Source organism: Aotus nancymaae, unplaced genomic scaffold, assembly GCF_030222135.1.
Source record: "Aotus nancymaae isolate 86718 unplaced genomic scaffold, 86718_ANA_hifiasm-v0.15.2.pri h1tg000015l_1, whole genome shotgun sequence".
Lineage (NCBI taxonomy): Eukaryota > Metazoa > Chordata > Mammalia > Primates > Aotidae > Aotus > Aotus nancymaae.
Genome location: NW_026988427.1, coordinates 11278230 through 11306211, shown reverse-complemented (window position 1 = coordinate 11306211; position 27982 = coordinate 11278230). Strand labels below are relative to the sequence as shown.

Here is a 27982-nt window from a genome sequence, read left to right as displayed (position 1 = left end):
GGAGGGGCCTCTGGGAAAGGTAGTTTCCGCGCCCAAAGCGCCGGGGGCGGGGCCCTATTCGCGCAGGCGCAAGACCGCACTACTGTCTCCGCCGATTCTCCCTGCGGAAGTGGAGTCTGCCGGGCCGAACTGCCGCAGCTCTGAGACTTGTGGGAATTCGGCCCAGCGGTTCCCAGGGCAACGCGCAAGCGCAGTTCGGTTCCCAGCCGCAGCCTCCAGTTCATTGTGTTCTGACTGCGATGTGGCGCTTGCGATCTCTCGCCGCTGGCAGAGGCTCCTGGAAGAGCGATACGGGGGTGACCAGGCACGGTGGTCAGAGACGCAGAGGGAGAGCGGTAGTGGTCCTGAGGTGGTCTGGGGAGAAGGGCGGAGGGAAAGCCGAGGAGGTGCGGGTCGTGGTCCATTCTGGAGGACGTCGATCGAATGCCCCAAACTTCCTGGAATGTACGTCTGAGATTTGATCCCAAACAGAAAGAGGGAGGACAGCCAGGGGTGGTCATCGTGGGCTTAGGGTCCAGTCTGTGAGTGCGTCTGGAGGAGATGGGGCCAGGGCCTCCGGCGTGTGTCTTGGAGCGGACTCCGAGAAGCCCAAGGATTCCGCGCAGGTGATAGCTACACGCCCGGCGTGGTTCCGAGTCCTGCGCCAGGAACTTGCCAAGGCCGGAGGCCGCCGCTGCGCGGCCCCTGCAGCAACCCCCGGGGGACCTGGTGAAGCGGCAAGGGCGGGAGGGAGTTGCGTGAAGAGGGTTCCTACCCTTCCCTGTCCTTACCCCAGCAAGCCACACAAACGCAGCTTCTGCCCACCTGTGACTCCAGGCCACCCAAACTGGGCCCCAGAGAGTGAGAACCCCGAGGCCAGAGAAGGGCTTGCCTGAAAGGCTTCGACAGTGAAGAGCCAGCCTTCTTAGCCTCCTTTTTGAGGAGAAAGAAGACTACCCTCCTTTCCCTCTTCTCCCATCACTCCCAGATTAGGCAGCTGTTCCAAAGCTGCAGAGGGAGAGGGAGAGGGAGAGGGAGAGGGAGAGCCATCTTCCAGTCCAATCCAACTCAACCACCGCCCTCAGTTGCCTCTCCCCAGCGCCCCCACCTTTTCGGGTACATCCTGGTGAGTTCTGGAGCTGAATAACTTGTTAAAGAGACAATTCTCGGCCGGGCGCGGTGGCTAACGCCTGTAATCTCAGCACTTTGGGAAGCTGAGGAGGACGGAACACCTGAGGTCAGGAGTTCGAAACCATCCTGGCCAACATGGCGAAATCCCAGTCTCTTCTAAAAATACAAAAATTAGCTGGGTGTGGTGGCAGGAGCCTGTAATCCCAGCTGCTTGGAAGACTGGGGCAGGAGAATCGCTTGAACCCAGGAGGCAGAGGTTGCAGTGAGCCGAGATCGTGCCACTGCACTCCAGCCCCTGGGTGACAGAATGAGACTCTGTCTCAAAAAAAAAAAAATAATCTTGAGATTGCTCAGTGAGGCTGAAGGGAAAGACCAGAGGGTGGGTGGAAGGTGTGAGAACTGGGCCTGGAGCAGGCTTTCTGCCAGGAGAAGTCAAGGTATAGCATCCTCTGAAGCAGGAGAGAGAATGGGGAGCAAACAGGGACCAAAGCACGCACTGCTTGGGGTACTGAGGCCTCCCAGGGTGTGAATGCTCGCTGCCTCGCTGTGGGCTGCTATATGAGAGCTTTTGACCCAGTCCTCTCCTAATTGCAGGTGTGTAGACCCTTCTAGCCTGAGGAGTCCCAAGGGTGCAAAGCTCCACATCTGCCTCCACAGCACTTTGCCTGTCCGTAAGAGGGCTCATCAGAGAAGAAAGAATGGCTGTCAGCCACCTGCCAAGCATGGTCCAGGTGAGTCGGGGTTTCTTCCCCCTAAATTGCTTTCTGGATTTGAAGAGTGTGGCATGTTTCCTTCCTCAGACCAGGAGCTTTTCTCCCAGTCCAGTCCCACCCAGACACTGACCTCAGTTGCTTCTCCCCAGCCAACTCCCCACCCATATCTGGCTCATCCTGGTGGATGTTGGAGATGTATCATTTGCTAAAGGTCACATAAATGTCACAACTGGGACTGGAACGCAAGTTCCTATGAAATCAAACCCTGTACTCTTTTCATTAGCAAGTAAGGTTAGGGATCTGAAGTGGTAAAGGCATGTATGAGTCCTTTTTCGCATTGCTCTAAAGAAATACCTGATCCTTGGTAATTGATAAGGAAAGAAGTTTAATTGACCCACGGTTCTATAGGCTGTGCATGGTGTCAGCCTCATCTACTTCTGATGAGGCCTTAAAAAGCCTCTGATCATGGCAGTAGGTGAAGGGGGATGCAGGCATATCACACAGTGAGAGAGGGAGCAAGAGAGAGAAGTAGGAGATCCTAGACTCTTAAACAACTGGATCTCAGGTGAACCAACTGAGTGAGAATTCACTCATTACCAAGAGGCTGGCACTAAGCCATTCATGAGGGATCTACCCCCATGATCCAACCCCTCCCACCAGGCCCCACCTCCAACATTGGAGGTCACGTTTCAACAAGAGATTTGGAGGGGACACACATCCAAACCATATCAGGGTGGTACCCCACACAGAGCTCAGAGAAGGGCAGAGTGGGAACACTTTTTTGGGGAGGTGGGATTTACTAGACTTTTTTTTTTTTTAATGACACTTGCCTTTTTTTAACCAATGAAATGACTGAAAAGACTATGCTTCCAAAAAGTTCAGTAAATTCCTAAATCGCTTTGAGCAGGCCTAGCACGTTTGGAGTAAGAATATGGACTGTGCTTTGAAGGAGACAGTATTCATTTGGACATACACATTCTGATACATTTGGTAAAATTGTTCCAATTCCTTCACATTTAAACCTCCCCGAGGACTGGAATGTGTGGCAGGAATCACTGGAAAGGATGACCAGCTAGGTGAGAGTGCCATGTTCACCATAGCCCAGCTCACCAGCTGCTCCCCTCCTCCTCTTGGCTTCTGACTTGTCACTTAGGACCCATCTCATGCACCAGGTTTTCTGTGAAACCTGTCTCCACCCACGGTTCCAGTCTGCTGTGACATTTTCCTTCCCCAGCCTTTTCCTCAAAGTCATTGTCAGTGTCACACAATTTATCTCATGTTTAGAGGATGCCTTAATTTGGTTGGCATTTAACAGACATATGTTAGGGCTGTAAAATGTGCCGGGAATTATGATTTGGGCTAGAAATACAAAGTGAACGATAAATAGTCCCTGACAAATTGGTTCATGGCTTCAATTCAAGTGTTTCTTGACTGCCTGCCATGTACCAAAGATGCAGGTAACAGAAACCTAATTCAGACTGTCTTAGGCAGAAGCAGCACTTACTGGAAAGATATGGAGGTGTTTCTCCAAATGCAAAGGCAAAGACACAGCTGGATGTTGGCTATGGAAGTGGGGCCTAGAATAACCTGAGTGTCCTTTCTCATGGACCTTTGGTTTCTTCTCTGGGCTCCTGCTTACCTCTTCTTCCTCAGTGAACACTGGCTCCCTTAGCTTCTCAGCCAGCTGGGAAGACCAGAGCTATAACAGTTACTGGATTTTACATACTAGGTTAGGCTTCAGGTACACCTGTGTGTCAGGACAGAGAAACTTTCCTCTGTGACCCCATCTCAGAGTTTCTAAGAAAGGGACTAGTTCTAATCAGAAGGAACAAGGTCCTGTTGTGTAGAATGACTGGTTCCATGGGACCCATGAGTGCACATGTGCCCATGTGTGCGTGTGTGTTTGTTGAGGGTGTGTGTCACAGGGTGTGTATGGGGAGTGTATTTGTGTGTGTGTGTGTTTGGGTGCGTGTGTGCTTGCATATGCGTGTTGAGGGTGTGTGGGGGGATGTGCAGGGGTGTGTCTTTGTGAGTTTGTGTGTATGTGTCTCCGTGTGTATTTCTGTGTGTGTATATGTGGGGGTATGGGTACGGGTGTGTGTGTTTGTGTATATGTGCATGTGCACAGGTGTGGTGTATGTGTGTGTTTGTGTATATGTGCATGTGCACAGGTGTGGTGTATGTGTTTGTGTGTTTGTATGTGGATGTATGGATGTGGGTGTGTGTGTGCGCTTGTGTGTGTGAGTTTGTGTGTTTTTGTATGTGAGGGGTGTCAATAGGGTGTGTGTGTGCTTGTGTCTGTGTGTGGGGTGTGGGTATGGGTGTTTGTAGGGGTGTGTGTGTAGGTGTATGTGTGTGTGTCTCTGGGGGGTGGGTATGGGTGTGTGTGTGTGTAGGTATATGTGTGTGTGTCTCTGGGGGAGTGAGTTTGGGTGTGTGTGTGTAGGTGTATGTGTGTGTGTCTGTGTGGGGGTGGGTATGGGTTGTGTGTTTGTGTGCAAGTGTATATGGGTGTGTGTTGTGTGTGTATGTGTAAGTGGAGGGGTATGGGTGTGTATGCTTGTGTGTGTGCTTGTGTGTGTGGGGGGGTGTGGGTATGGGTGTGTTGTTTCTGGGTGTCTGTGTGTGTGTAGGTGTGTATGTAGGTGTGTGTGTGTATTGAAGGTGGGAAGGTACACCCTGAGGAAAAGCAGGAGTGACTGAGCAGCCACAGATAGGTGCCAAGTGCATGGGTCATGTTCCGGACATGGGGAAGGCCAAGAGATGTAGAGACAGGCGGTCCACATCTTGGAGTTAACAGTCCAGTGGAGGAAACTGAAAGTAAAGCAAACATCACACTAAAATGGGACAGTGCCTTGATGGCCCTCATAGGCGACTGTGGGAGCTGCCAGGGAAGGCTGCACTCAGCGAGTGGTGTCTATGCTGAGACCTGAGTAGGATTTGGTCCCCTGGGGTGAGAGGAGAGGCAGGGCTGGGCGGTTTGAGGGAGATAGAGAAAATGTTCTAGGCTAGGCCAGGCACAGTGGCTCATGCCTGTAATCCCAGCACTTTGGGAGTTTGAAGTGGGTGATCACGAGGTCAGGAGTTCAAGGCCAGCTTGGCCAACATAGTGAAACCCCGTCTCTACCAAAACTACAAAAATTAGCCAACCATGATGGTACACAACTGTAGTCCCAGCTACTCAGGAGGTTGAGGCAGGAGAATCACTTGAACCTGGGAGGTGGAGGTTGCAGTGAGCCAAGATGGTGCCACTGCATTCCAGCCTGGGTGACAGAGTGAGACTCCATCTTGACAAGAAAAAAAAAAAAAGAAAAAGAAAATGTTCTGGGCTAAATGAATGGCAAGTTGGAAGTCTCGGTGTTGAGGAAGCCTATCTTCACCACCATATGTATTTCTTCAGAGTGGGTAGCAATGTCTAGTCCAAGACTCAGCCCCTAGAAGACCCTGAAGAGGCCTTAACTGGCCACAGAACACCGGCTCCCTGTGTGCCAGCGGTCCTGTAAATCTCCAGAAGCTCCTAGGGGCTGCCAGTCTCTTTTCCAGATAACCATGTGCAGGGGTTGCCCCTGATCAAGGAGAATGAATTTGTTGTTACAGGAATCGGTGACCTTCAAGGATGTGGCTGTGCTCTTCACTCAGGAAGAGTGGGGGCAGCTGAGCCCAGCCCAGAGGGCCTTGTACAGGGATGTGATGCTGGAGAACTACAGCAACCTGGTCTCGCTGGGTAAGTGGGACCCCTGCAAGGTTTCTCTTCACTTTCAGGGATCTCCTCGGACTCTTACATTGACACCACATAGAAGGTTCGGTTGGACCAATTGAGGATGCCGTCTTCAGGAGTGTTATTAATACTTGCCTGTCCTTAGTGTCCGGGGCACAGGCCTCTTTTGGAGTCCTCTCAGATGCCTCAAAAGTGACTAGGGGTCAAATGCTTCCTTTCTGGCAGGGAGAGGAATGTGTGAACAGATCGTTTTAGGCTTGAGTCATCTTTTCCTTCCACTGGGATGCACCTGGCCCTGGGCTTTCCTATCAAGTCCCCTTTTCCAGGAGGTTCTGAGGGCCAGGCTTTGTCTTTGCAATGATTTTTATCTCTTGTATAAACAGATGTGGTTCATTTTTGTCTCCCCTCAAAAACAGGACTCTTAGGACCCAAACCAGATATATTTTCCCAGCTGGAAAAAAAGGAAGAGTGGATGCCAGAGGACCCCTCTGGAGGCTTCTGTCTTGGTAAGAATCATGTGTGTGGGAGATAGGGAGGAGCCCTGCTGGGTCGGGAAGGCAGGGAGGCAAATGCACCAGCCTGTGGACTGAGAAAGCGCCTCTTTTACCTTCGTTCAGCTTCATACCTCGTTGCTTCATTTGTCCTGGCCTGCACTGCCAAAGTGTAGTAGGCCTGGACGCTTCCCGCAATGACTTTTCTTCTCTGCCTGTTTGGTGTAGGTTAGTAGAGTCTGTGGTCTAGAGAAGACTCAACTTCGTCTGGGCAGTTCTCCCCACACTCCTGTGCACGGGTGTCCTGTTCGGCATCTGACAGCGCAGTCTCTGCCTGCCCTTCTCTCATGAGGAGCCGCAGCATGGCAGCTTTTGGTCTTAAGAGCCAGTTATCGTGTGCCTACTGGGCGTCTCCTCCAGTAAACATTGCACGTTTCCTCAACTACCTCCATGTGTGTTTGGCCACGTAGATTATCTTCTACGTTTTGCCAGCTATTGTCTTAGACTGCAAGTGCCATGGAGACCAGCTTTACTGCATATTTTGCTGTGTTGCTCACACCTAGCACAGTGCTTGGCACCTAGTAAGTGGCACAGACTTGTTGCCTGGGGATACAAAAGACATGGCAGTTTGGTGACTGTTACTTGTCCTGAGGAGCTCATTGTATCTGGTGGCTTAAGGGCAGGGTGTGTTTTCGCCCCACAACCCCGTGTTCTGGAGCGCTTCGTGCCCTAGCCAAGTCCTGTAGTGTGTCACTTTCAGCTAGCATTGTGTAGGCTGTCAAGTATTTTCACAAACCTTTTGTTAGAGATTTTTCACAGTGACCCAGTGTAGTAGGCAGGAATTTATATCCTACAATAAATAACTGTGTACCTGGAATATCTAGGACCCAGTCTGTTATGGAAATTCAGTATTTTTTTATTTTTTGAGATGGAGTCTCGCTCTGTCGCCCAGGCTAGAGTGCAGTGGCGCAATCTCAGTTCACTGCAACCTCCACCTCCTAGGTTTGAGTGATTCTCCTGCCTCAACTTCCCAAGTAGCTGGGACTACAGGTGTGCACCACCACGCCTGGCTAATTTTTGTATTTTTGGTAGAGACAGGGTTTCACCATGTTGGCCAGGCTGTCCTCGAACTCCTGACCTCAAGTGGTCCACCCGCCTTGGCCTCCCAGAGTGTTGGGATTACAGGCGTGAGCCATCTCGCCCAGCCGGAAATTAAATATCTTAACTCTAAAACTCAGTTGTCAACAAAAAATGTTTAATATATCCAATAGCATTCGGAATAATCTATGAAGTTGTATGTTCCATTACCAAACTAAGGCATTTTAAATATTTTATTCTGTGTTATACAAAGAGTCTTATAACAAAAATGGAGGAAATTAAAAGAAACTCATTCACGCTTCTACCACCTTGGCATAACTGTTTCTACTTAAATCATACTATTCGTCAGTTCATTCATGATTCCTGAAGTCTAATTCTTCATTGCACCCTTGAGAGAGGGGCATGGAGATGGAGAGGACTTTTTTGCCTACAGAGATTTCATAGTCAGGTGCAGGTGATGACGTGAAAGTACAGCCAGCCGCAGTTCACTGCATTCAGGCCCCTCCCTGCATTCTGTTCCTGCAGAGATTTCACAGTCAGGTGCAGGTGATAACATGAAAGTACAGCCAGCCACAGTTCACTGCATTCAGGCCCCTCCCTGCATTCTGTTCCTGCAGGCCTGATTTCTGAGTTGCCTGCTGATGGGGCACTGGGGCTGGTTTGTGAAGGATGATTAGCAGTTAGCCAGTCTGACATCAAAGAAGACTTAATTTATGTCTCGAGAAAGTTTTATAGCTTTTCCATTTCCTATTAAAGTTTTAGATGTATATATAATTTATTAAATTTTTATATATTTTACATAAATTATAAATTCTATAAATTTATATTAATAAATAAGTAAATTTACATAATGTATAATTTATGTAAATTGTGTGTGTGTGTGTATATATATATTTTTTGAGGCACAATCTCCTTCTGTTACCCAGGCTGGAGTGCAGTGGTGTAATCATGGCACACTGCATCCTTGAACCTCCTGGGTTCAAGTGATTTTCCTGCCTCAGACTCCTGAATAGCTGAGACTACAGGTGCTTGCCACTGCCTGGCTAATTTTTATTTATTTATTATTGTTTTTGAGACAGAGTCTCGCTCTGTCACCCAGGCTGGAGTGCAGTGACGCATTCTTGGCTCACTGCAACCTCTGCCCCCTGGGTTCAAGTGATTCTCCTGCCTTAGCCTCCCGAGTAGCTGGGATTACAGGCGCCCACTGCCTTGCCTGGCTAATTTTTTGTATTTTAACTGGAGACAGCTTTTCTCCATGTTGGCCAGGGTGGTCTCAAACTTGTCACCTTAGGTGATCTGCCCCCATCAGCATCCCAAAGTGCTAGGATTATAGACATCAGCCACTGCACCTGGCCTTTCTTTTTTAGTATTTTGTCCAGGCTGATCTCAAACTCTGGACTTCAAGCAATCCTCCTGCCTCAGCCTCCTAATAAAATTATATTTAAAAAAATAGATCTCCTATTTTGTTTTTTGTTCACTGAGAATTTCTGCTGTAAAGAAGTGCTAGTCATTTCCAAATGACTAGTATTTTCCCTTCCTAGTTCATATTCATTCTTAATATGTTTATTGAATTCATTTTTAGCTTTTTTCCTCTTATTTCTGTATTTCTGTTTCATTTCTTAATGACTGGCTAAGACATCAAAGACCGTAGAGAGCAATGATAATAGGTTTTCAAGGTATCGGATCTAGAAATTTTCCATTGTTGCACCAATTAGTCATGGTTTACAATATACACTTTTTGTGTGTGTGGAGACGGTCTCACTATGTTGCCCAGGCTGGTCTCATACTCCTGGGCTCAAGTGACCCACCAGCCTCAGCCTCCCAAAGTTCTGGGATTACAGGTGTGAGCCACCTTGCCTGGCTGATGCTTACTTTTAATCATAATAAGAAAAAGGTCTTTGGTGAGTAGCTTTCCTTTTTAGTTTTCCTATTCTCTGTGCTATGAGCCAGAGGAGGGGAAGAAAGCTGACATTTGAGCACCTGTGGATCAGCACTGGGCTGAGAGATTTGGGGGGATTTGTGTTAGCCGCCCCTTTTAATTCTTACAACGTGTGAGGCGATGACTGACTCCACTTCGGAGAGAATGGAGCCTCAGCTGCTGAACTAGTTTGGACTGATGTAATGCTGCTATTAAGAGGTAAGTCAGGGTTAGCACGAGGCCAGCAGGAGACCCGTCCGACCCTTCAAGTGTACGCTTTCTGCCCCTTTTCAAAAGGGCTTAAATTACACAGAAATTGTTCACTCACTAAATGTAAAGAAAACTGATCCCTTAACGGAGTAGTTGCTAATACCTTTTATAATTTCTTCCTTATTTATTAATCTGTTGAGGTTTCTTTTTGTTACATCAATTGTACATTTTATTATTTAGTTTTATTATTTTTTTTTGAGTTATAAAATATATTAGATTACAACTATGTATCATCTATGACTTTAACATTGTATATTATATCCTTTTATTTCCAAATTTATTATCTGAATTTTTTTCTCTTAAATTTGCTTGGAATTTCTTTTAGAGAACCATTTCTTATTTATTGCTCTTATATGTGATTTCTACACACTCCATTATCGTTTCTTTTTTTCACCATAAAATAAATTTGTTTTGAATATTGTACATCATGTATACAAAAAATAATATGTAGTAATTTTGAACAGTTTAAAGAATGATGGCCGGGCGTGGTGGCTCACGCCTGTAATCCAAGCACTTTGGAGGCCAAGGTGGGCGGATCACGTGAGGTCGGGAGTTCAAGACCAGCCTGACCAACATGGTGAAACCTCATCTTTAAAAGAAAAAATAAATAGATAAATAAAAATGTAGAATAATAAGGAAGCGATGCCCATGTCTCAGCATCCGGCTTGGGAAATGGAACGCGGCAGCACCTGGGAAGTCCACTGTGCCTCTCCGTGTTTCCTTCGTCTTACAACAAAGAGAGCGACTGGCTTGGATTTTATACCAGCATCTCCTGTGCTTCTCTTCGTGGGTTTGCCACAGACATCCACAGATCTAAGCAATACTCGCTTGGCTTTGCATGCTTTAAAACTTAATATGTGTGTACTTTACTGTAGAAACCTTTCTACAACTGGCTTTTTTCAGATCCCTGTTGAGGCATGTAGCTCTAGGTCATTTCTGAAATTGCATTTTTCCTTCAATGACTATACTTTAATTTATCCATTCTTCTGCTGCCAGTCGTGTAAGTTGCTTCTAGACTTTTTACTGTTACGGATAATGCTGACCTGAATATTCTTGTACATGCTTCCTTATATACATGGACCTTGTTTGGGAGTTTCTTTGTGTGTATTCATCGATGTAGAGGTACTGGATTTTAGGGTATATGCTCTTTCAACTTTACTAGATATTCCCAGATTGATCATCAAATTAGTTGTTCCAAATTATACTAATAGTTGATGCAAATTGCTGTTATTTAATATCCCTGCCTAAATTTGGAACTGTCAGAGTTTTAAGGAATTCTTAGTCTTATACCTGAGAAATGGTATCTTGTGGTTTTTGTTTACATTTCTTCGTTACTAGTGAGGTCGGACATCTTTTCATATATTTATTTATTATTTACATTCTATGACTTACACATTCCTATTCTTCACTGATTCTTCTATTATAGTTTCTTTTTCTATTAATTCATAGGAACTCTCTCTGTATTTAGGAATCTATACTTTATCAGTTGGTATGTATGCCCATCATCTTCTCCAGTCTATAGCTTACCATGTCTCTTTCTTCATGAACAGAAGTTCTTATTTGATGAAGTAAAATATATCACTCTGTCTTTCTGATCTTTATTCTTAATGCTTTCTGTGTCCTGTTTAAATGATCTTTTCTACCCTTTGATCCATGAGGGAAGAACTTTGTCTTGTTTGCTCTTGTATCTTGGGCATACTAGGTCTCAGTACGTATTTGTTGAATAAATAAATTTCTAATAATATTTACCTTTTTCTTTTCTGTGTGTTGTCAAAAGTTTGTCCTTTTTTGGGACTTTTAAAGGAATAAACATTTGACTTTGCTGATCCTTTCTATTTGTGTTTATTTTATTAATTTTTGCTAGTCACTATTTCCTTCAACTTTTTTGGAGTTGTTTTTTTCCCCTTTTTCTTTCTTTTAAGCATTTATTTTTAATCAAAGTAATACAGGCATTTAATGAAACTCTGCGAGGTTTGTAGTGAACAATGGTGGCTCTCTCCCCCCACTTCCCCACTTTCCCCTCTCTGGAAGTAACCACTCTCTTCTTGTAGCTGATTATTTGATGTATTTGCTTCCATTTCTCCAAGTGACGTGTTTGTATTGCTACCTCTTGACTTTTCAGTTTTAGACATTGCGTATTGAATTCTTTCTATAAAAAGTGAGGCTTAAACTCACCCCCTGCCCCTTCAACTACTCTGCCTGCTGCACTTTGCATTCCCTGTCCGCCCGGTTGTAGTGTAGCTTTCATTTCATCGATAGTCGGTGTTTCCACATTCTTAAACACTAAGCAGTGTATTCCTAGAGTTCACTGTTCTTAGTTTAGTTTATATTGTCATTAATTTGATCTCAGCCCTTCTCTCATTCACTTTATCTTTTCTGGAGCCTTCTGACCTCCATTCTAGGAGGCTTGGCCATCTGCCTCTGGTGCCCAGCTGGCATCCTGAGAACCCCCTTCTCTCCTGCGCAGTTCACTATGCTGTTCACTGTGTCCCGTGTCTTCTTTCGTGGTTTGCTCTCTCCTTTCGCTGACACACCTCTCCTTGTAGCTTCTTCAGGAAGGATGCAAGGAAATAAATATTTTGTAGCTTAACTTGTCTGTAGATGTCTTTTTTCCTCTCTGACACCTTATGGATCATTTGAGTGGATACAATTCAGGACTGGAAATCATTTTCCTTCAGAAATTTGACATTACTCCATTGTTTTCTGGACCTCAGGCTGCTGTTAAGAAATCTGAAATCACTCTGTTTCTTAATCATTTATAACCTGTTTTTCCTCTCTGAAAACTTTCAAGATCTTCTCATTTACTCCAGTGACCTTAAGTTTCCCAGTGAGGTTCCCTGTTGTGGTTCTATTTTTATCCACAGAGCATTGATGCGCCTTGCCTGAGCATTTAGTGAGCCTTTCCATCTAAAATTCCTGCCCAGCCAGCCGTGTTGGCTCACACCTGTAATCCCAGCACTTTGGGAGGCCGAGGCAGGTGAATCACTTGAGGTCAAGAGATCAATACCAGCGTGGCCAACATGGCAAAACCCCTTTTCTACTAAAAATACAAAAATTAGTCAGATGTTGTGGCGGGAGCGTGTAATCCCAGCTACTCGGGAGGCTGAGGCACATTGCTTGAACCTGCCTGGGAGGTGATAGTTGCAGTGAGCTGAGATTGCACCACTGCACTCCAGCCTGGGCAGCAGTGAAACTGTGTCTCAAAAAATAAAAATAAATAAATAAAATTCCTGCCGTTGACTGTAGGACATTTTCTCTATTATTGTTTTATTTCCAGCTTCAATTTTTTCTGTTTCTCTTTGTGGAATGCTTGACACTAATATTGGACACCGTAGACCGTTCTAATTTTCTTCTCTGATTATGGAAATTCCCATCTTTTATGCTACTTTGTGTATGTACTTTTTGACAGGCTTCCACAGCTTTATCTTCCACCTCTTCTACTGAGGTGTTTTAACGTCATTCTTACTCGGCTTCATCAAAATACAATTACATGGAATAAAAGGCACCAGTTTGAAGTGTAAAAATTGATCGGTTTTGACAAACGTCTAGGGTTTGTAGCCATCAGAAAATCAAGGAAAAAACCATTTTTCTTATCCCCCGAAGTTCTCTCTTACCCCTTGGCCGTTAATTCCCTCCCCTTCTCACAGTCCCTGGCTGCGACTGACCTACTTGCTGCCACTGCGACTGCCCCCTCCAGGATTTCCTGTGAACGGAGTAGCGCAGGGCGTGTTCTGTCTGGTCGCTTCATTGGCATCATGTCTTTGACGTTCCTCCCTGTTGTTTTGAATGTCAGCCGTTCCTTGGCATTGCTGAGTAGCCTTCTGCTGTTTGCTCACCCATTCATCACTAGTGAGCATTTGAGTTTAGAGTTTCGGGCTAAAGCCACTATGAACATTCCTGTGTAAGTTTTTGTGGATAGTTCACATGCTTTGTTTCTGTGGGCATATGTTCCCTCTAGGGTAATTGCCTAGGAGGAGGATTGCTGGTTGTATACCAAGTGTGTGTTTCTCTGTAATAAACGGAAACTGTTTTCAAAGTGACCATTCCATTTGTATTCCCACAACCATGTAGGTGAGATCTGGTTGCTTCTTATCGCACTGGTTGGGACCTCCTTCACCAAGTTGATAGCAGCTGTAGGGGGAGCCTTGCCTTCTTCCCTATCTTGGCAGGAAAGCATTGAGTCTTTCACCGTGGAGTATGATGTCAGCTGTAGGCTTTTTGTACATACTCTTTATTAGGTTGAGGACGTTTATACCCATTTCTGGTTTGATGTGAGTTTTATCACAAATTTGTACTAAATATTTGTCTAATGTTTTTCTCAATCCTTAAGATGATGCTGTGGTTGAGATAATGAATTATGTTGGTTTTTAAGGACCAAGTGAAAGTTGTATTTCTGGGATAAACGCAACTTAGTTTTCACTTACTATCTTTTTTAAGTATTGCTGAATTGGATTTGTGAACGTTTTGTTGAAGATTTTGCATTGATTTTCATGAGCGATATGAGTCTATAGTTTCCTTTCCTTATGACATCTCTGTCTCTGGTCTCAGAGTAACGTTGGTCTCACAAAATGAATTGGGAAATTTCTCCTTCTGTTTTCTGGGAAATTTTGTGTCAAAATACTGTTATTTCTCCATTAGATATTTGGCAGAACCAGCGATGTATTCTGGGCCAGGAGCAGAAGACTTTTGGGACAGTTTAAACTATAAATTCAGTTTCTGTGGCTTTCTTCTCTTTGATGGTTCGCAGATTACAGCCACGGCCTTCCCGAACCCTGATCTCTGTCCTCTCAATTTATTGAGACCCTGGGCCCTGTTTTGGTCCTGTGCCATGGCCTGGAGTCTGCTTCCAGGAACTACACTGGGGCATCCGTAGGTCTTACCTGGTTGTTTTCCTTCTCTCAGGGACCACCATCCTCGACCACCAATTGTCATTTACCTAAAAACAGTCATTTCATACTTTTTTCTGGTTTTCTAATTGTCTACAGAACTATTTCATTTTTGAATTTTCTAATCATTTTTAATTTCCAAGAACTCTTGTTTCTCCAAATATTGCCTTTTAAAAAGATAAATTCTTATTCCTGTTTTACAGTTAAAATATCTTACATTTGAAGATAATGATTTTCAAAAACATCTTCTTTCCCATCATTGGGTCCGTTTTCTCTAGTTTTCTGTTTGATGATTTGGTATTTCTTTCTTGTTAGAGGCTTTCTTCAGCTACCTAGTAATCCCTCATTGCCTACCAAAGTAAGCAGTGGGAAGACGAACGTCCTTTTGGAAGCTCTGCATGGGTAAGTGGGGCTTCAGTCTTGACACAGTTCTCTGGCCCCAGGTGTCTTCAGTCTAGACCAGCTTTCTTTTGTTCTCTCCTGAAAAAAAAACCTGCCACCTTGAGAAAGGGCGAATTCCCTAGTTCCCTTGAGTGGGGAAGAGGATCTGGACAGCTAAGGGCAGGGCAAACTGACCTTGAGCCAGTCTTCCTTATTTTATCCGTCCTAACTTCCACTTCCAGATGAAATTGATAGGACCAATTCTTGAAACCTTCAGTGATTGAAGAGTGAATTGGTCTAGGGTTTGGTCCCTCCCAGTGTTTGTAGACCTCTTAACTACATCGTATAGGAGCCTTGGAACATGTTACTTGCATGCCACTTCAAACTCTACATTAAGTACATTAAGTATTTTAAAACTTTTTTTTTTTTTTGAGATGGAGCTCGCTCCGTCACCCGGGCTGGAATGCAATGCTGTGATCTCGGCTCACTGCACCTCTGCCTCCCAGGTTGAAGCGATTCTCCTGCCTCAGCCTCCAGAGTAGCTGGGATTATAGGTGCGTACTACCACACCCAGCTAATTTTTGTATTTTTAGTAGAGACTGGGTTTCGCCATGTTGGTCAGGCTGGTCTCAAACTCCTGACCTTGTGATCCACCCGCCTTGGGCTCCCAAAGTGCTGGGATTAGAAGCATGAGCCACCGCACCTGGCCTTTTTTTTTTTTTTTTAATATGGACCAATGCAGGTAGGGATATTGTTGGGAACCAGCCCAATCCTGTACTTGGGCGCCCCGTGTCCCTGCAGTGACGAGGGAGTGAAAAAAGAAATAAAGACAAAGACACAAGAATAGAATTTTACAGCATGGGTCCAGGGGTCCAAGGCACTCTCGCTGTGTGATCCAAGTGCGGGCTGATCCGAGCTGGCCTGGAGCTCTAGGCTTCATGTGCTTTTATCGGATACATTATCTTGTTAATCTTGCAGGCTGTGGGGAGGGGGGTTGAGGAGGAGGATAGCCGGAGGAAGAGCATGTGTTTGCAGCATTCAACAGCAAACGTGGTTCTCCTAAGAAATTCTGACTAAGGACACAGATTTTACCACCCATTGTCTCTCCAGGTGTTTTGGCAAGAGAGGCACAGTGGATAAGGCCCATAAGGTCTGACCACACACAGTGCATCAAGGGGCTTTTCCTTCCCAAGCATTGTAGACACAGAGCAATCGGAATTGCTCCATATTCTGAGAACACAGGCAGAGCCTGTGGCGATCCAGTGATCTCTGCCTTTTAAGGCCTTCCAGCCTTACCAGCTCCCATCTGCAAAGACCCTCCTGAGTCTTGTGAGCAGAGGTTGCATTATTTCCCAGTCTCTTGCATAAGCTCCCTTTACCAGATCCTCACACAGACTCTATGTTGGGAAGAGTTGTGGGACCAGAGCAGTTTCTCTTCTGCTCTGCAGCCACACCGCAGTGTTCCGCGGTGACAGGGCGCTCTCAGACGGTCCTCACCACAGGCCTCCTGTTACGCTCGACCTCTGCTTTTATTTTACTGCACCATAGTTTGGATGTGATCCGTGGGACAAATCTCGGTGTACGGAAAGCAAAGCAAGCCTGTAATCATTTAACTATAAGTAACACAGCTCTGCCCCGGCCGTCTCTTCCCATAGGGTATAGCTCCTTAATTCAGCCTACCCTGAAGTGACTCGGTACGCAGTGAGTGTGACTGAGTTGCTCACACCAGAGTGCTCTTTCATACTGCAGGCTAAATCAGTGCCAGTAAGTCCAGTCTGACTGAACTGGCTCAATTCACACCTCATTAATTTTCAGTGTGGTCAAACCAAGATACATTTGACTCCTGTCTTGATAAAATGTTTATGAAGATGAGTGTTATCATGTAATACAGAATATCTTAAAAGTCAAATAATTACCCTCAAAAAATATTTTAGGTCATATGTTCTCTGATATATAGATGATGTGTTTTTAATCACAATCAAGAAAAGGTTTTAATAGACATCAGTATCCAATAGCTGATAGAAAAGATAGAAATTGGTATTTTTATTTTTTATTTTTGAAAGCCATATCCCAGATTTTTAAAAGCAAACTTTTTGAACTTTATACAGAAACTGTTTGCTGTATACATCATACAGAAAAGTACATAGATCATAAATGTCTGATTCAATGAATTTTCTGTGTAGTCAGCACTCATATCAAGAAATACAGCATTACCACCACCCAGTCCCCTCTCAGTTTCTTTTGTCCTAAAGGTAACAACTACCCTGGCGATAGATTTGTTTTGCCTGTTTTTAAGCTTTAAATCATACAGTATGTATCTGGCTTCTTTCTTTTTCTTTTTTCTTTTTTTTTTGAGATGGAGTCTTGCTGTGTTGCCCTGGCTGGTGTGCAGTGGCATGATCTCGGTTCACTGCAACCTCCACCTTCTGGGTTCCAGCGATTCTCCTGCCTCAGCCTCCTGAGTAGCTGGGACTACAGCTGCGCCCCACTATGCCTGGCCAATTTTTGTATTTTTTAGTAGAGACAGGGTTTCACTATATTGGCCAGGCTGGTCTCGAACTCCTGACCTCGTGATCCATCCGCCTTGGCTTCCCAAAGTGCTAGGATTACAGGCGTGAGCCACTGCACCTGGCCTGGCTTCTTGCTTTCAACAGTATGTTTGAGATTCATCCTTGTTGTCACTTGGAAGAATAGTTGGTTCATTCTATTGCTGTATAATGTTTTGCCATGTAAACCTGTTACTATTTGTACATTTTACTGTTGCTAATGTTTGGTTTATTTCTACTTAGAGCTATTATAAATAGTACCATTATGAACATTTCTTGTGCAACTTTTAGAGAACATACGTACACATTTTTCTTGATTAAATAGCTAGGACTGTTATGATTGTGCATATGCAAACTTTAATGGACATAGCCAAATACTTTTCCAAAGTGGTTATACAAATTTATACTCCCGCCAGCATAATGATAGCATCTCTTATACACTTAGTATTATCATTAAAATTTTTTTCTACCATTCTAGAGGATGTACGGTTATAACTGAAGTTGATCTTTTAATTTTTAGAATTTCAATATCCTCTTTTATAAAGTATCTGTAAATCTTCCCCCCACTTTCTACTTTGTTGTCTGATCTTCTGTGATTGGCTTGTAGGGCTGTGTACTTGAAATGTAGAATCCTCTGTCATATATACGCACTGCAAATATTGTTTCCCAGTCTGGATAATGATGTCATCTGATAGATGGAAATTCTGAATTTTGAGATACCTGAATTCATCAGAAGTCTTTTTTTTCTTCTTCTGCATATTGCGAATGCTTGTTGTGTTCTATTTAGAACATCTTAAGGCCATGAAGATCTGTGTTTTCCTCTAGTAGCTCTAGGATTTTGTCTTAAACACTTAGGTCTACAGTCCATATGGAAGATTTATTACTCATTGTTTTCTATATGGGTGTCCAGTTGACCCAGGATCATTTGCTGAAAAGACCATCTTTTCCCCATGGTACTGCACTGTCACCTTCGTCATACATGAGGGGACTGCATGAGGTACTTGAGTCTGATTCTGGGTTCTACAATTTGCCCCATTGTTGTGTGTGTGTACAGATTTGTTTCTATTCTGTTTCATTCTGTCTAATCTTGTGCCGACACAACATTGCTTTAATTACTCTAGCGTTATAATGAGTCTTACACTTGCTGATGTAAATTCTCTAGTTTTGTTCTTTTCTTTTCTTTTAGAATTTTAGAATTGGCTATTCAATTTTCACAAAATTCCAGCTGGAATTTTGATAGGAATTGGCCTGAAAGTGTAGCTTAATGGGGGAGAATTGAGAATTTGAGGTCAAATCTGTTTATTGGGTCGCTGAGATCATTTTTCTTTTTCTTTCTTTTTTTTTCTTTCGAGACAAGTTCTTGCTCTGTTGCCCAGGCTGGAGTGCAGTGGTGTGATCATAGTTCACTGCAACCTTGAACTCCTGGGCTCATGGCAATCCTCCTGCCTCAGCCTCCTGAGTAGCTGGGACTACAGGAGCATGTCACCATGCCTGGCTGATTTTTAAAATTTTTCGTAGAGATGAGGTTTTACCATATGCCCAGGCAGGGTTTTGGACTCCTAGACTCAAGCAGTTCTCCTGCCTTGGCCCCCCAAAGTACTGGGATTACAAGAATGAGCCACTATGCCCAGCCAATTCCTCCATTCCTTTCTTTTCTTTTTATTTCTTTTTTTTTTTTCTGAGACGGAGTTTTGCTCTTATTGCCCAGGCTGAAGTGCAATGGTGCAATGTTGGCTCACTGCACCTCTGCCTCCAGGGTTCAAGCGATTCTCCTGCCTCAGCCTCCCAAGTAGCTGGGATTGCAGGTACGTACCACCAGGCCAAGATAATTTTACATTTTTAGTTTCACCATGTTGGTCAGACTGGTCTCAAACTTCCAGCCTCAGGTGATTTGCCTGCCTCAGCCTCCCAAAGTGCTGGGATTATAGGCAGGAGCCGCCATGCCCAGCCAGCCCCCTTCCTTTTTTAGTGGTTTGATTTCTGAGTCACTGAGGGTGCCGAATGAATATTTCTCACTATGATTATTGATTTGTCTATTTTTCCTTTTTTTTTTTTTTCCTATTTTTACTTTATACATTTTTAAAGTTACGTTGTGTGTATACAAATGAAAATTTGTTGTATGTTCCTGGGGAATTAACCCTTTTGTCTTTGTAAAATACCTTAAAGTCTATTTTCTCAAATATTGTGTGATTGCTCTTATATTACTGTGGGTATAGCACCTTTCTTTTGTATGATATATCCTTTGAAATTCTTTTATTATTTCAGTATCTACATTTTTGGTATTTCTTTTCTAAGTGATATTCAATTATGTTTTATTGTTTATCCAGTCTCATAATCTTAGTTTTTAAAAATAACTTAGTTAAGTTACTATGTATGGGATTTTATATCTACTATCCTATTATTTATTTTATATTTTATTTACTTGCTTTGAATCCCTTGTCTTTTTTCCTGGCTTCTATTGTATTAAATATTTTTATTGTGCCATTTTCACTCTGTATTAGCTTGTTAATTAACCTTCTTTACCTGGTCTTTTATTGTTAATGCTAAAAAGTAAAACCAGCTTATTACTGTCCAAAATAAAATTTTATTTTTAATAATTCCCAGGCATTGGTACCACCTTAATAATTAACAGCATTTTCATCCCTCTATTTTTATGTTTGCTACACATTTTAATTCCACATATATTTGCAATTCATTAAGACATTATAATTATTGTCATATATAATCAATAGTATTTTTATCCACATATTTACCTTTTCCATTGCTTTTCATGCCTTCTTACATTTTCATATTTCTACCTGGAATTATCTTTCTTCTGCCTGGAACACATCTGTGTTTCTTTTAATGTAGATCGGCTGGTGACACAATCTGTTTTTATTTTTGTGGAAATACCTGCTTCATGTTTACTTTCTAGAGGTATTTTCTCGGTGCTGAATTCTAGTTTGGCAGTTAGCTTCTTTCACTTCACATGTTACTTCATTGTCTTCTGGGTGCCATTGTTTTCATTAAGACACTGCCAGTCTTAATTTATGCTTTTTCAAAGGTAATGTATCATTTTTTTTCAAGCAACTTTCAAGGTAATCTTTGGTTCTCAGCATGCCTAGGTGAGGTACCTAGGTGAATTTTCTGTAGAGTTATCCTTGGAGCTTATAGCGCTTCTCGGAGTTCATTTGTCAACCTTTCTCTTTTTAAAAATGTTTATTTTTTTAGCCATGTTTTACTATGGATATTTTCTGCTTATGTATTTTTGTAGCTCACTATTCCTCTCTTCTGCTGTGTTTGATGTCTTGTTAAAAATCTATTGAATTCATAATTTCAGTTTTTGTATTTCTCAGTTCTAGGCTTTCAGTTTGATTTTTCTGTTCCAGTTCTTTCTTGTAATTCTCATTCCTCTTTTCCTGAACATATTAATCCCGGTTGTTTTAATGTTCGCAGCTGATAACTCTGTTATTTGTGTTCTGCAGTTCTTTTTCTATTATCTGTTTTTTCCCCTTCATTCAATTTCTTAGCACCGCTGACTTTTATTGAGTCCCTGACACTATGTGTGAAGGAGAGCCAAGGCTCTAGATGGTGTTCCTCCAGAGAAGATTTAAATTCCCTGCTGGCAGCTAGAGTGTAAGCAAACCATCTTCGTCCAACCAAAGAGCTGTAACAGCTGGAGATTGGTCACAATGTTTATAAAGCTTTGTCAACTGCTCGTTTGCCCCGACTACTAGGTTGTAGCCCTGCGGGAGTCCCAGCCGAGAGCTTCACGTGTCTACTATGACCTCTCCTTGGAAGGGCCTGGTTCCATAGTACCAAAAGACTATAGAAAATTCTAGATATCTGCTTAACTTTAGTCTTTTGCCCTGTAAAGCTTAAGAATTCAGTAAATTGTTTGAGTGACAAGCCACTGAGTATTGGGATCACCTCTCTATAGTTTCATTCTCTCCCAAATATTTTAGACTATAAAGTCTGTCTGGGTGACATCTCATGCCTTCAGACAGATGACTTTTTTCAGTTCAGATTTCCTAGCTGTTTTCTGCAGAAATGTTAGTCTGCCACAGGCTACTCTATTTGGGCCAGAAGTGAGAGTAGTCCTTAACATTCTGACATTTGGCAACGCTGATGTTTAACTTTGACCATTCTTTGTTTTGAACAGGGATATATTAATTCTGAGCTCAATAGGATTTTAGTCTTGAGATGTGCCTGTTTACCTTTCTTTTCTTGATAAGTAAAGAGGTTTGTTTCTTTGATTCTAAAATAATACCAGGAGTGCCTTTTAAAGATTTTCTGGAGCGAGTGGGAAAAGAAGGTAATAAGGATGGCTTTTCTAGGAGTTCTCATGAATTTTGTATCATCTGTGTTTAGAATCTAGTCCTTAGTATTACATTTTAGCCCCTTTCCTGTTTGCCCTGAGAAAGTCCACCATGAGCTTGCTGGCAGTGCTTCCAGCTGCAGCGTTTATCCTGAGATAACTTTGCCACAGAATATCTCATGGCACTCCCTCCTGTAGGTGTCACATTATCCATATGGGTTTGCAGACATTGCTTCTTCACAAGCAATAGGAGGGCCTGATTATTTTTTTTTAAGTAGATATGAGCATTTTACACAGCCTGTACAGCAGCCTAGCTTTTTATTATTCATCTGAATGCTCAAATGAGCCTATATCTTGATTTTAGTAATTGCTCTGGAGTCAAGGTTTTTTTCCTACCAAGTGTTGACTGCTAATTTCAGTAGCTTCTTGAGGCCACACCTGGGTTGTTTTAAAAACCATCTCTTTAAATAGACAGGGTAATTTTTTTCTTGTCTGTTAGCATTATGTGGTCTTTATCAGTTTTTTTCCTTTCTTTTTTTTTTTTTTTGAGGCTTAGGAAATCAGATAACTTCTCTATTATCACAAAGAAAATATGTGTTGTACTCAATTCTAACTGAGGCCTGTGGCTTCTAAGATCATGCTTCCAAGCTCTCCTGCCTCATGTATTACACATTAGATCAACCCCTGCCATCATCCCCTCTTTACCCTGCTTTTCTGTCCTTTCTTACTGTTACTTCAGAAAATCTTCAGTAAGAAAGGACAGAAAAGAGGGTAAAAGAAGGGACTAACAGAAAAGCTTACAACTCTCTGTTAGCACTATGAACAGGCTTAGCATCTTGTCCCATCCAAATGTTTTACTATGGACATTTTTATTTTTAACGTCTTTCAGACTGGATGACCATGCCTGTCCGTAAGAAGTCTACTCTCAAGGCAGAGATTCCCGAAGAAGAATTGGATCAATGGACAATAAAGGAAAGATTGGGTAGCAGTAGTTACTGGAAATGTGCTAGTCTGTTGGAGTGGCAATGCGGAGGCCAGGGGATCAGTTTGCAGCGAGCAGCACTCACTCACCCAAACACCCCATCTGGGATCGGTGAACAGGAACGTGATGATTCTGGGAGCACTGTGAGCTCATCTCTTCGTAGTGCTCAAAGCCAGGGACTTCAACCCAGCAAAAAAGCCTTTGAGTGTAGTGAGTGTGGAAAAGTCTTCTCTAAGAGTTCAACTCTTAATAAACATCAGAAAATTCATACTGAAAAAGCAACAAGTCAGAAAGTTCATATTAAAGAGAAAAGATATGAATGTAGAGAATGTGGGAAAGCCTTTCACCAGAGCACGCACCTTATCCATCACCAAAGAATTCACACTGGTGAGAAGCCCTATGAATGTAAGGAATGTGGCAAGGCCTTCTCAGTGAGCTCCTCACTTACCTACCATCAGAAAATCCATACCGGAGAGAAGCCTTTCGAATGCAACTTATGTGGAAAAGCTTTCATCCGAAATATACACCTTGCCCATCATCACAGAATACATACTGGAGAGAAACCTTTTAAATGTAACATTTGTGAAAAAGCCTTTGTGTGCAGGGCACATCTTACCAAACACCAGAATATCCACAGTGGAGAGAAACCCTATAAATGTAATGAATGTGGGAAAGCCTTTAATCAGAGTACAAGTTTTCTTCAGCATCAGAGAATTCACACTGGAGAGAAACCCTTTGAATGTAATGAATGTGGGAAGGCCTTCAGGGTAAACTCCTCCCTTACTGAACATCAGAGAATTCATACTGGAGAGAAACCTTATAAATGTAACGAATGTGGGAAAGCTTTCAGGGATAATTCATCCTTTGCGCGACATCGGAAAATTCACACTGGAGAGAAACCTTACAGATGTGGTTTGTGTGAGAAAGCCTTCAGGGACCAATCAGCACTAGCCCAACATCAGAGAATTCATACTGGGGAGAAACCTTATACATGCAATATATGTGAAAAAGCCTTCAGTGACCATTCAGCGCTTACTCAACATAAGAGAATCCACACTAGAGAAAAACCTTACAAATGTAAGATCTGTGGGAAAGCCTTTATCCGAAGCACCCACCTTACTCAGCACCAGCGGATTCACACAGGAGAGAAACCCTATAAATGTAATAAATGTGGGAAAGCTTTTAACCAGACTGCAAACCTCATTCAGCATCAGAGACATCATATTGGAGAAAAGTGATATGAATGTTGAATGTAGTTTGTATGGAAGACCTTTGAGACTGAGTAAATTAATTGTTGAATGTAAGATAATCCATTCTAGAGAATAACTATGAAAGCTTGCATCGAGATAGTCACTTTATTTACTGAGGGTCGAGATTCACAGTGTCATGGGGTTTGGGCATTTAAGAACGGCAAACACTCCTCATTCTTTAATACTGCCTCAAGTAGCAGTCCTGTTTCATTAGTCTGAATTGCCAACTATCAGAACCAAAATGGAGCTTCATTAACAATTAACAGCATTAAAATTGGTTTATCAAATTACATCTTGACTATTAGAGAAACTATGAAATTATAAAAATTAAAGTTGAGAAGCAAAAGAACAAAAAGTCAAAATGGCCCACAAGCGTTTCACGCTACTGGATTCTCTACATAAGAGAGTTGAGTTGCCACCTTTAATGGAACCCTTAGTCCTCTGTTCACCCAAACCACTGACACCCACTATAAAGAAAGTGCAGTCACCATGCGTCACCCATAATTATTTGCCTTATGCTTCCTACCTTCTGCTTCAAACCATCCATTGTCAGATACCTCTGGTCTGCCTGTCCACTGGCTTCATCCCTGTGAGATTATTTTCCCCAAATGACCCTCTTCTGACTTAGCAACTCCTAACTGTCTGCATGGTGTCACCTGTCACTTCCCCATGTGGGGAGTGTGGTGATCTGGTCTCAGACACAGTCCATGATTCTGAATATCACACCCAAATACGGTTTTCAGAACTTAGAATCTCTGTCTGGAAGGCAAAACTTGATCAAAATTCTCGAGTTAGGGTTTTTACGCGTTTCCACTGGGCTTCAGCTTGACTGACCCTGGGATGGTACCTGAAGTAGGGGCTTTGCCTGTGCCACGTTTACCCTCCAGTTGTTCTGTAGTATACTTAGTGACTGTACACGTCAGTCAGGGACTTGCTCAGCTTCTGGTGCAATGATTCCACCCACTTAAGTTGTAGTATTCCCAGCCACCTCCATTCGTCACTTCCCATTTCCCTGTGTGCAATTGATAGAAGAGGTGAAAGCCCCAAGGCCAGATCTCAGAATGCTCTGACCCACTCTCTTCTCCCTCACTGGACAGTCCACCGTGTCTACCGCATTAGAGTACGTTTCCTCTCTCAGCATAAACTGCTGCATCCTAGTCCTTCCCCTGTTTCTTTTTCTAGGTTTCTGGAGGTATTAATTCTATATTAATAGGAGAGCAGACAGCTTTGAATTTCGCTTTTGCATTTGGAAGTGGTCATTTCCTCTCCTCCATCTAGGCCTTTCACTATTTAAGGACTCGTGCTGACAGCGGTGAGAAAAATGTTGAGGAATTCCATGAGTCAGGAAGTGGTCAGTAGCACCATTGACGTTCCCTGGCAAGGGCCATGTCCATGTTCAAAAGTCTGTGGTACAGCAGTCCGGGAGGTAGGGTTCCTTCACCATCTTTCATCCTTCATTGCTTTCAGCAGAAATCACACAGATAAAGTAACATCTGCGCTCCTTCACGCACAGCCTCTGGGGCCCTCTCCCTTTCCCTACCACAAGGAACGGGGGAGCCTGCACTGCCACCAGGTGGAACATACCATGCAATGAAGATGGGAGGCCAAGCAAATTATTCCGGAAAGCGAAGTGGCAAGTCCCTGGTTTGTGGAAGTGCTGTCTGAGCAATGTGGACCCCTCAGAATGCAGCACCTCACCCCATGTTACAGAAGAGGATATTTTATATCATGGTAGAACTCAGTGGGCTCTGAGTTGCAACATAGACGTGGAAGCTTCCAGCAGCTTCAAAGTCCAGGTAATCTAAATTCAGTCTTCATCTAATAAAGGCCACCTTTGTGGGCCAGCATCTCCTGTTAGGTGATCAGCAACTCAGACTTTCTCCCGTATGAAGCTGCATGTGAAGTGCTGTTTGAAGAGGTTTCCTGGGACTGTGTGTCCCATGTCCACAGAGGTTCATCTGCAGCTTCGCATGGCTGACGCCCCGAGATTCCAGAGTAAATCTGAAAAAATCATGTTCACTGCTACAGATGTCTGCCTTCATCCCTATCCATGTGATGTGCCAGGTCTTAACTACCGCCCCCTTACCTTGAATCCCTGAGAAGCATGTTTCTAAGCTGAGTTGGTTGGTTGTTTTATTTGTAATCGATGCGTGAGAACTACCACTACTTAGTATGTGCCTACAGTTGAGCCAGGGCCAAGGCCTGCCCCCAGCTCAAGAGTCTCATTCATCTCAGCCACAGCTCCAGGAACTACGCCTCTAGCGCGTAAGTGCAGCCTGGAGCCCCCCCGTCTGAGATGACAGTGCACTCTCCCTGAGTTCATCTTCTGTTAGGCGTGGGTTTTCGTGGATTTAGTCCTCCGAGGTGCCTGTTCACTCATCCCTGTCTGGGAAGGCAAATAGTAAGTCACTGGCTTATTAGATACGCCCAGGCGGACTTGAATATGTTTATGGTCCTAGTATTTGGCCAGGCAGTGGCTTTATTGTATCTTACTGTAGGAGTGCGAGCTTGCTACGTGGCCTTCTCAGTTAGGAGAGTGCTCATTGCCTGGGTCTTAGTCTTTTTCTCACGTGGATTATATGGCTCTCTACCTGGGCATTTTAACCTGCCGCAGCTGAACCCCTAAAAGTAAATTTCTGAGGACCCTGCAGTAAGACTTCTTCAGCCACAGTCTTTTCTGCCAGCTGATCTGTGCAGTGTTTGACATTTCAGCAGTTACTGAGAGGGCGTTTTCTGTACCCCACCTTCAGCTGGGTTGATCCCCGAACACCGTGTTTCCTAGAGGAGCAGTTCATTCTAGTTCATTCTGTACCTTGCTTTTCTAGTCCTAATGGCCATGTAGACACAACCAGCTGTGACAAGATGAAGGACCACGACTTGGGACTTCAGGGACAGACTTGGCCACCTGGTGACGTGCCACCTTCAGCAGCTCCGTCTCTACACGTCCAGCCTGCCCCTGCTTCGTTAGTGCACAAAACTGTTCTGGCACGCCACGACCATGAACTTCACGTGAAGCCGGTCTCCCCGCCCTCACCTGGGCCATAGAAAAAGGTAAGAGCCAGAGAAGCCACTCCTGGCCTCTCCTCCCATCTCGGAGCCTTCTGAGACCCATCCCGGTGCCAGTTCCACTCAGCCCAGGAGGAGGGTTTGAGAAGGGAATTAGCATCTAGACTTTGATAGGTTCTTCATTTCTATGAGCTTCTGGGAACAGCCACTGAAACTGCCTCCTCTTTAAAGAAAAAAAAATTGCTTCATATTTCCTCTTTCAGATTCCTCTGCCCATCTCCTGCTGGGTGCCCCTCATCTCCAGCTGACTCATTTGCCATCTGGGTTCTTTCTCCCTGCCTGCCTGTTTGTCCGGCTTTGACAGTGGCCTCTCTAAGACGTTACCTTCCTCCGTCTTCACTGACTGCTTCCAGAACAGCACTTTGTCCCTGCAGCAGACTCAGGCTTCCAGGTTACTGTGCCTGAGCCTCAGAGTCTTGGAACAAAGTTGCTTTAAACTGAATGCTTTTGGTGGAGAAAACAGTGTAATTCAGAATTAATCCAAAACACCATAGCCTCCCCCTGTCTGATTCCTCTCCTTTTCTTCCCGTTCCTTTGCACTTTGCCCCACCCTCCCCCATCGCCCTGGCTCAGTCGGCAGCACACCATGGAGACCCCAGTCTCTCACCCTCTTTCGTCTTGCAGCTGGGGGGCTCCCCACTTCTCGGCCCACCTCAACTCCTGCTGAATATATCTTTGGCAATTTAAATATTTTTATAACAGTTTGTGAAGGGAAAAGAATGCAAGGCTTGGTTGATTCTGATCACTCAAGGACCTCTTGGTGGTGCTGACAGTCATGCTCTGCAGGTGCCAGCACTGGGTGGCACTGACATTTCCTCTGTGTTCCATGTGCCACCCTGTGTACCCACGTCACTATCCTTAAAAAAATGTTGACAGTAGGCCGGGCGCGGTGGCTCAAGCCTGTAATCCCAGCACTTTGGGAGGCCGAGGCGGGTGGATCACGAGGTCAAGAGATCGAGACCATCCTGGTCAACATGGTGAAACCTCGTCTCTACTAATATAAAAAAATTAGCTGGGCATGGTGGTGCAAGCCTGTAATCCCAGCTACTCAGGAGGCTGAGGCAGGAGAATTGCCTGAACCCAGGAGGCGGAGGTTGCGGTGAGCCGAGATCGCGCCATTGCACTCCAGCCTGGGTAACAAGAGCGAAACTCCACCTCAAAAAAAAAAAAAAAAAAAAAAAAAAAATGTTGACAGTAATTCTTCATTGGTGTGTCTTTCTGAAAATAAAATAAGAAAAGTGCCCAGTTTCCTAAGA

The 27982-nt window shown here is 43.9% G+C and overlaps 1 protein-coding gene across 4 annotated transcripts; it reads left to right on the top strand.

The window, feature by feature from the left end:
• The first annotated feature begins 197 nt into the window (after positions 1–197).
• On the top strand, positions 198–27974 carry ZNF454 (zinc finger protein 454). 4 transcript variants are annotated; one of them, XR_001107349.2, is made up of 6 exons: positions 198–444; positions 1705–1841; positions 5421–5547; positions 5958–6047; positions 22318–25456; positions 26486–27974. XR_001107349.2 is itself a non-coding variant. In XM_012451520.2 (5 exons), exons 2-5 carry the CDS (start codon positions 1809–1811, stop codon positions 23646–23648), a joined length of 1581 nt encoding a protein of 526 aa, XP_012306943.2. In that variant the 5' UTR covers positions 198–444; positions 1705–1808; the 3' UTR covers positions 23649–27974. The 4 variants fall into 4 exon arrangements, 2 of the variants coding, with proteins under 2 accessions (XP_012306943.2, XP_064232709.1); XR_010342880.1 differs by having other exon boundaries at positions 22318–26711; positions 26930–27974; XM_012451520.2 differs by having other exon boundaries at positions 22318–27974.
• The last annotated feature ends 8 nt before the right edge of the window (positions 27975–27982 follow it).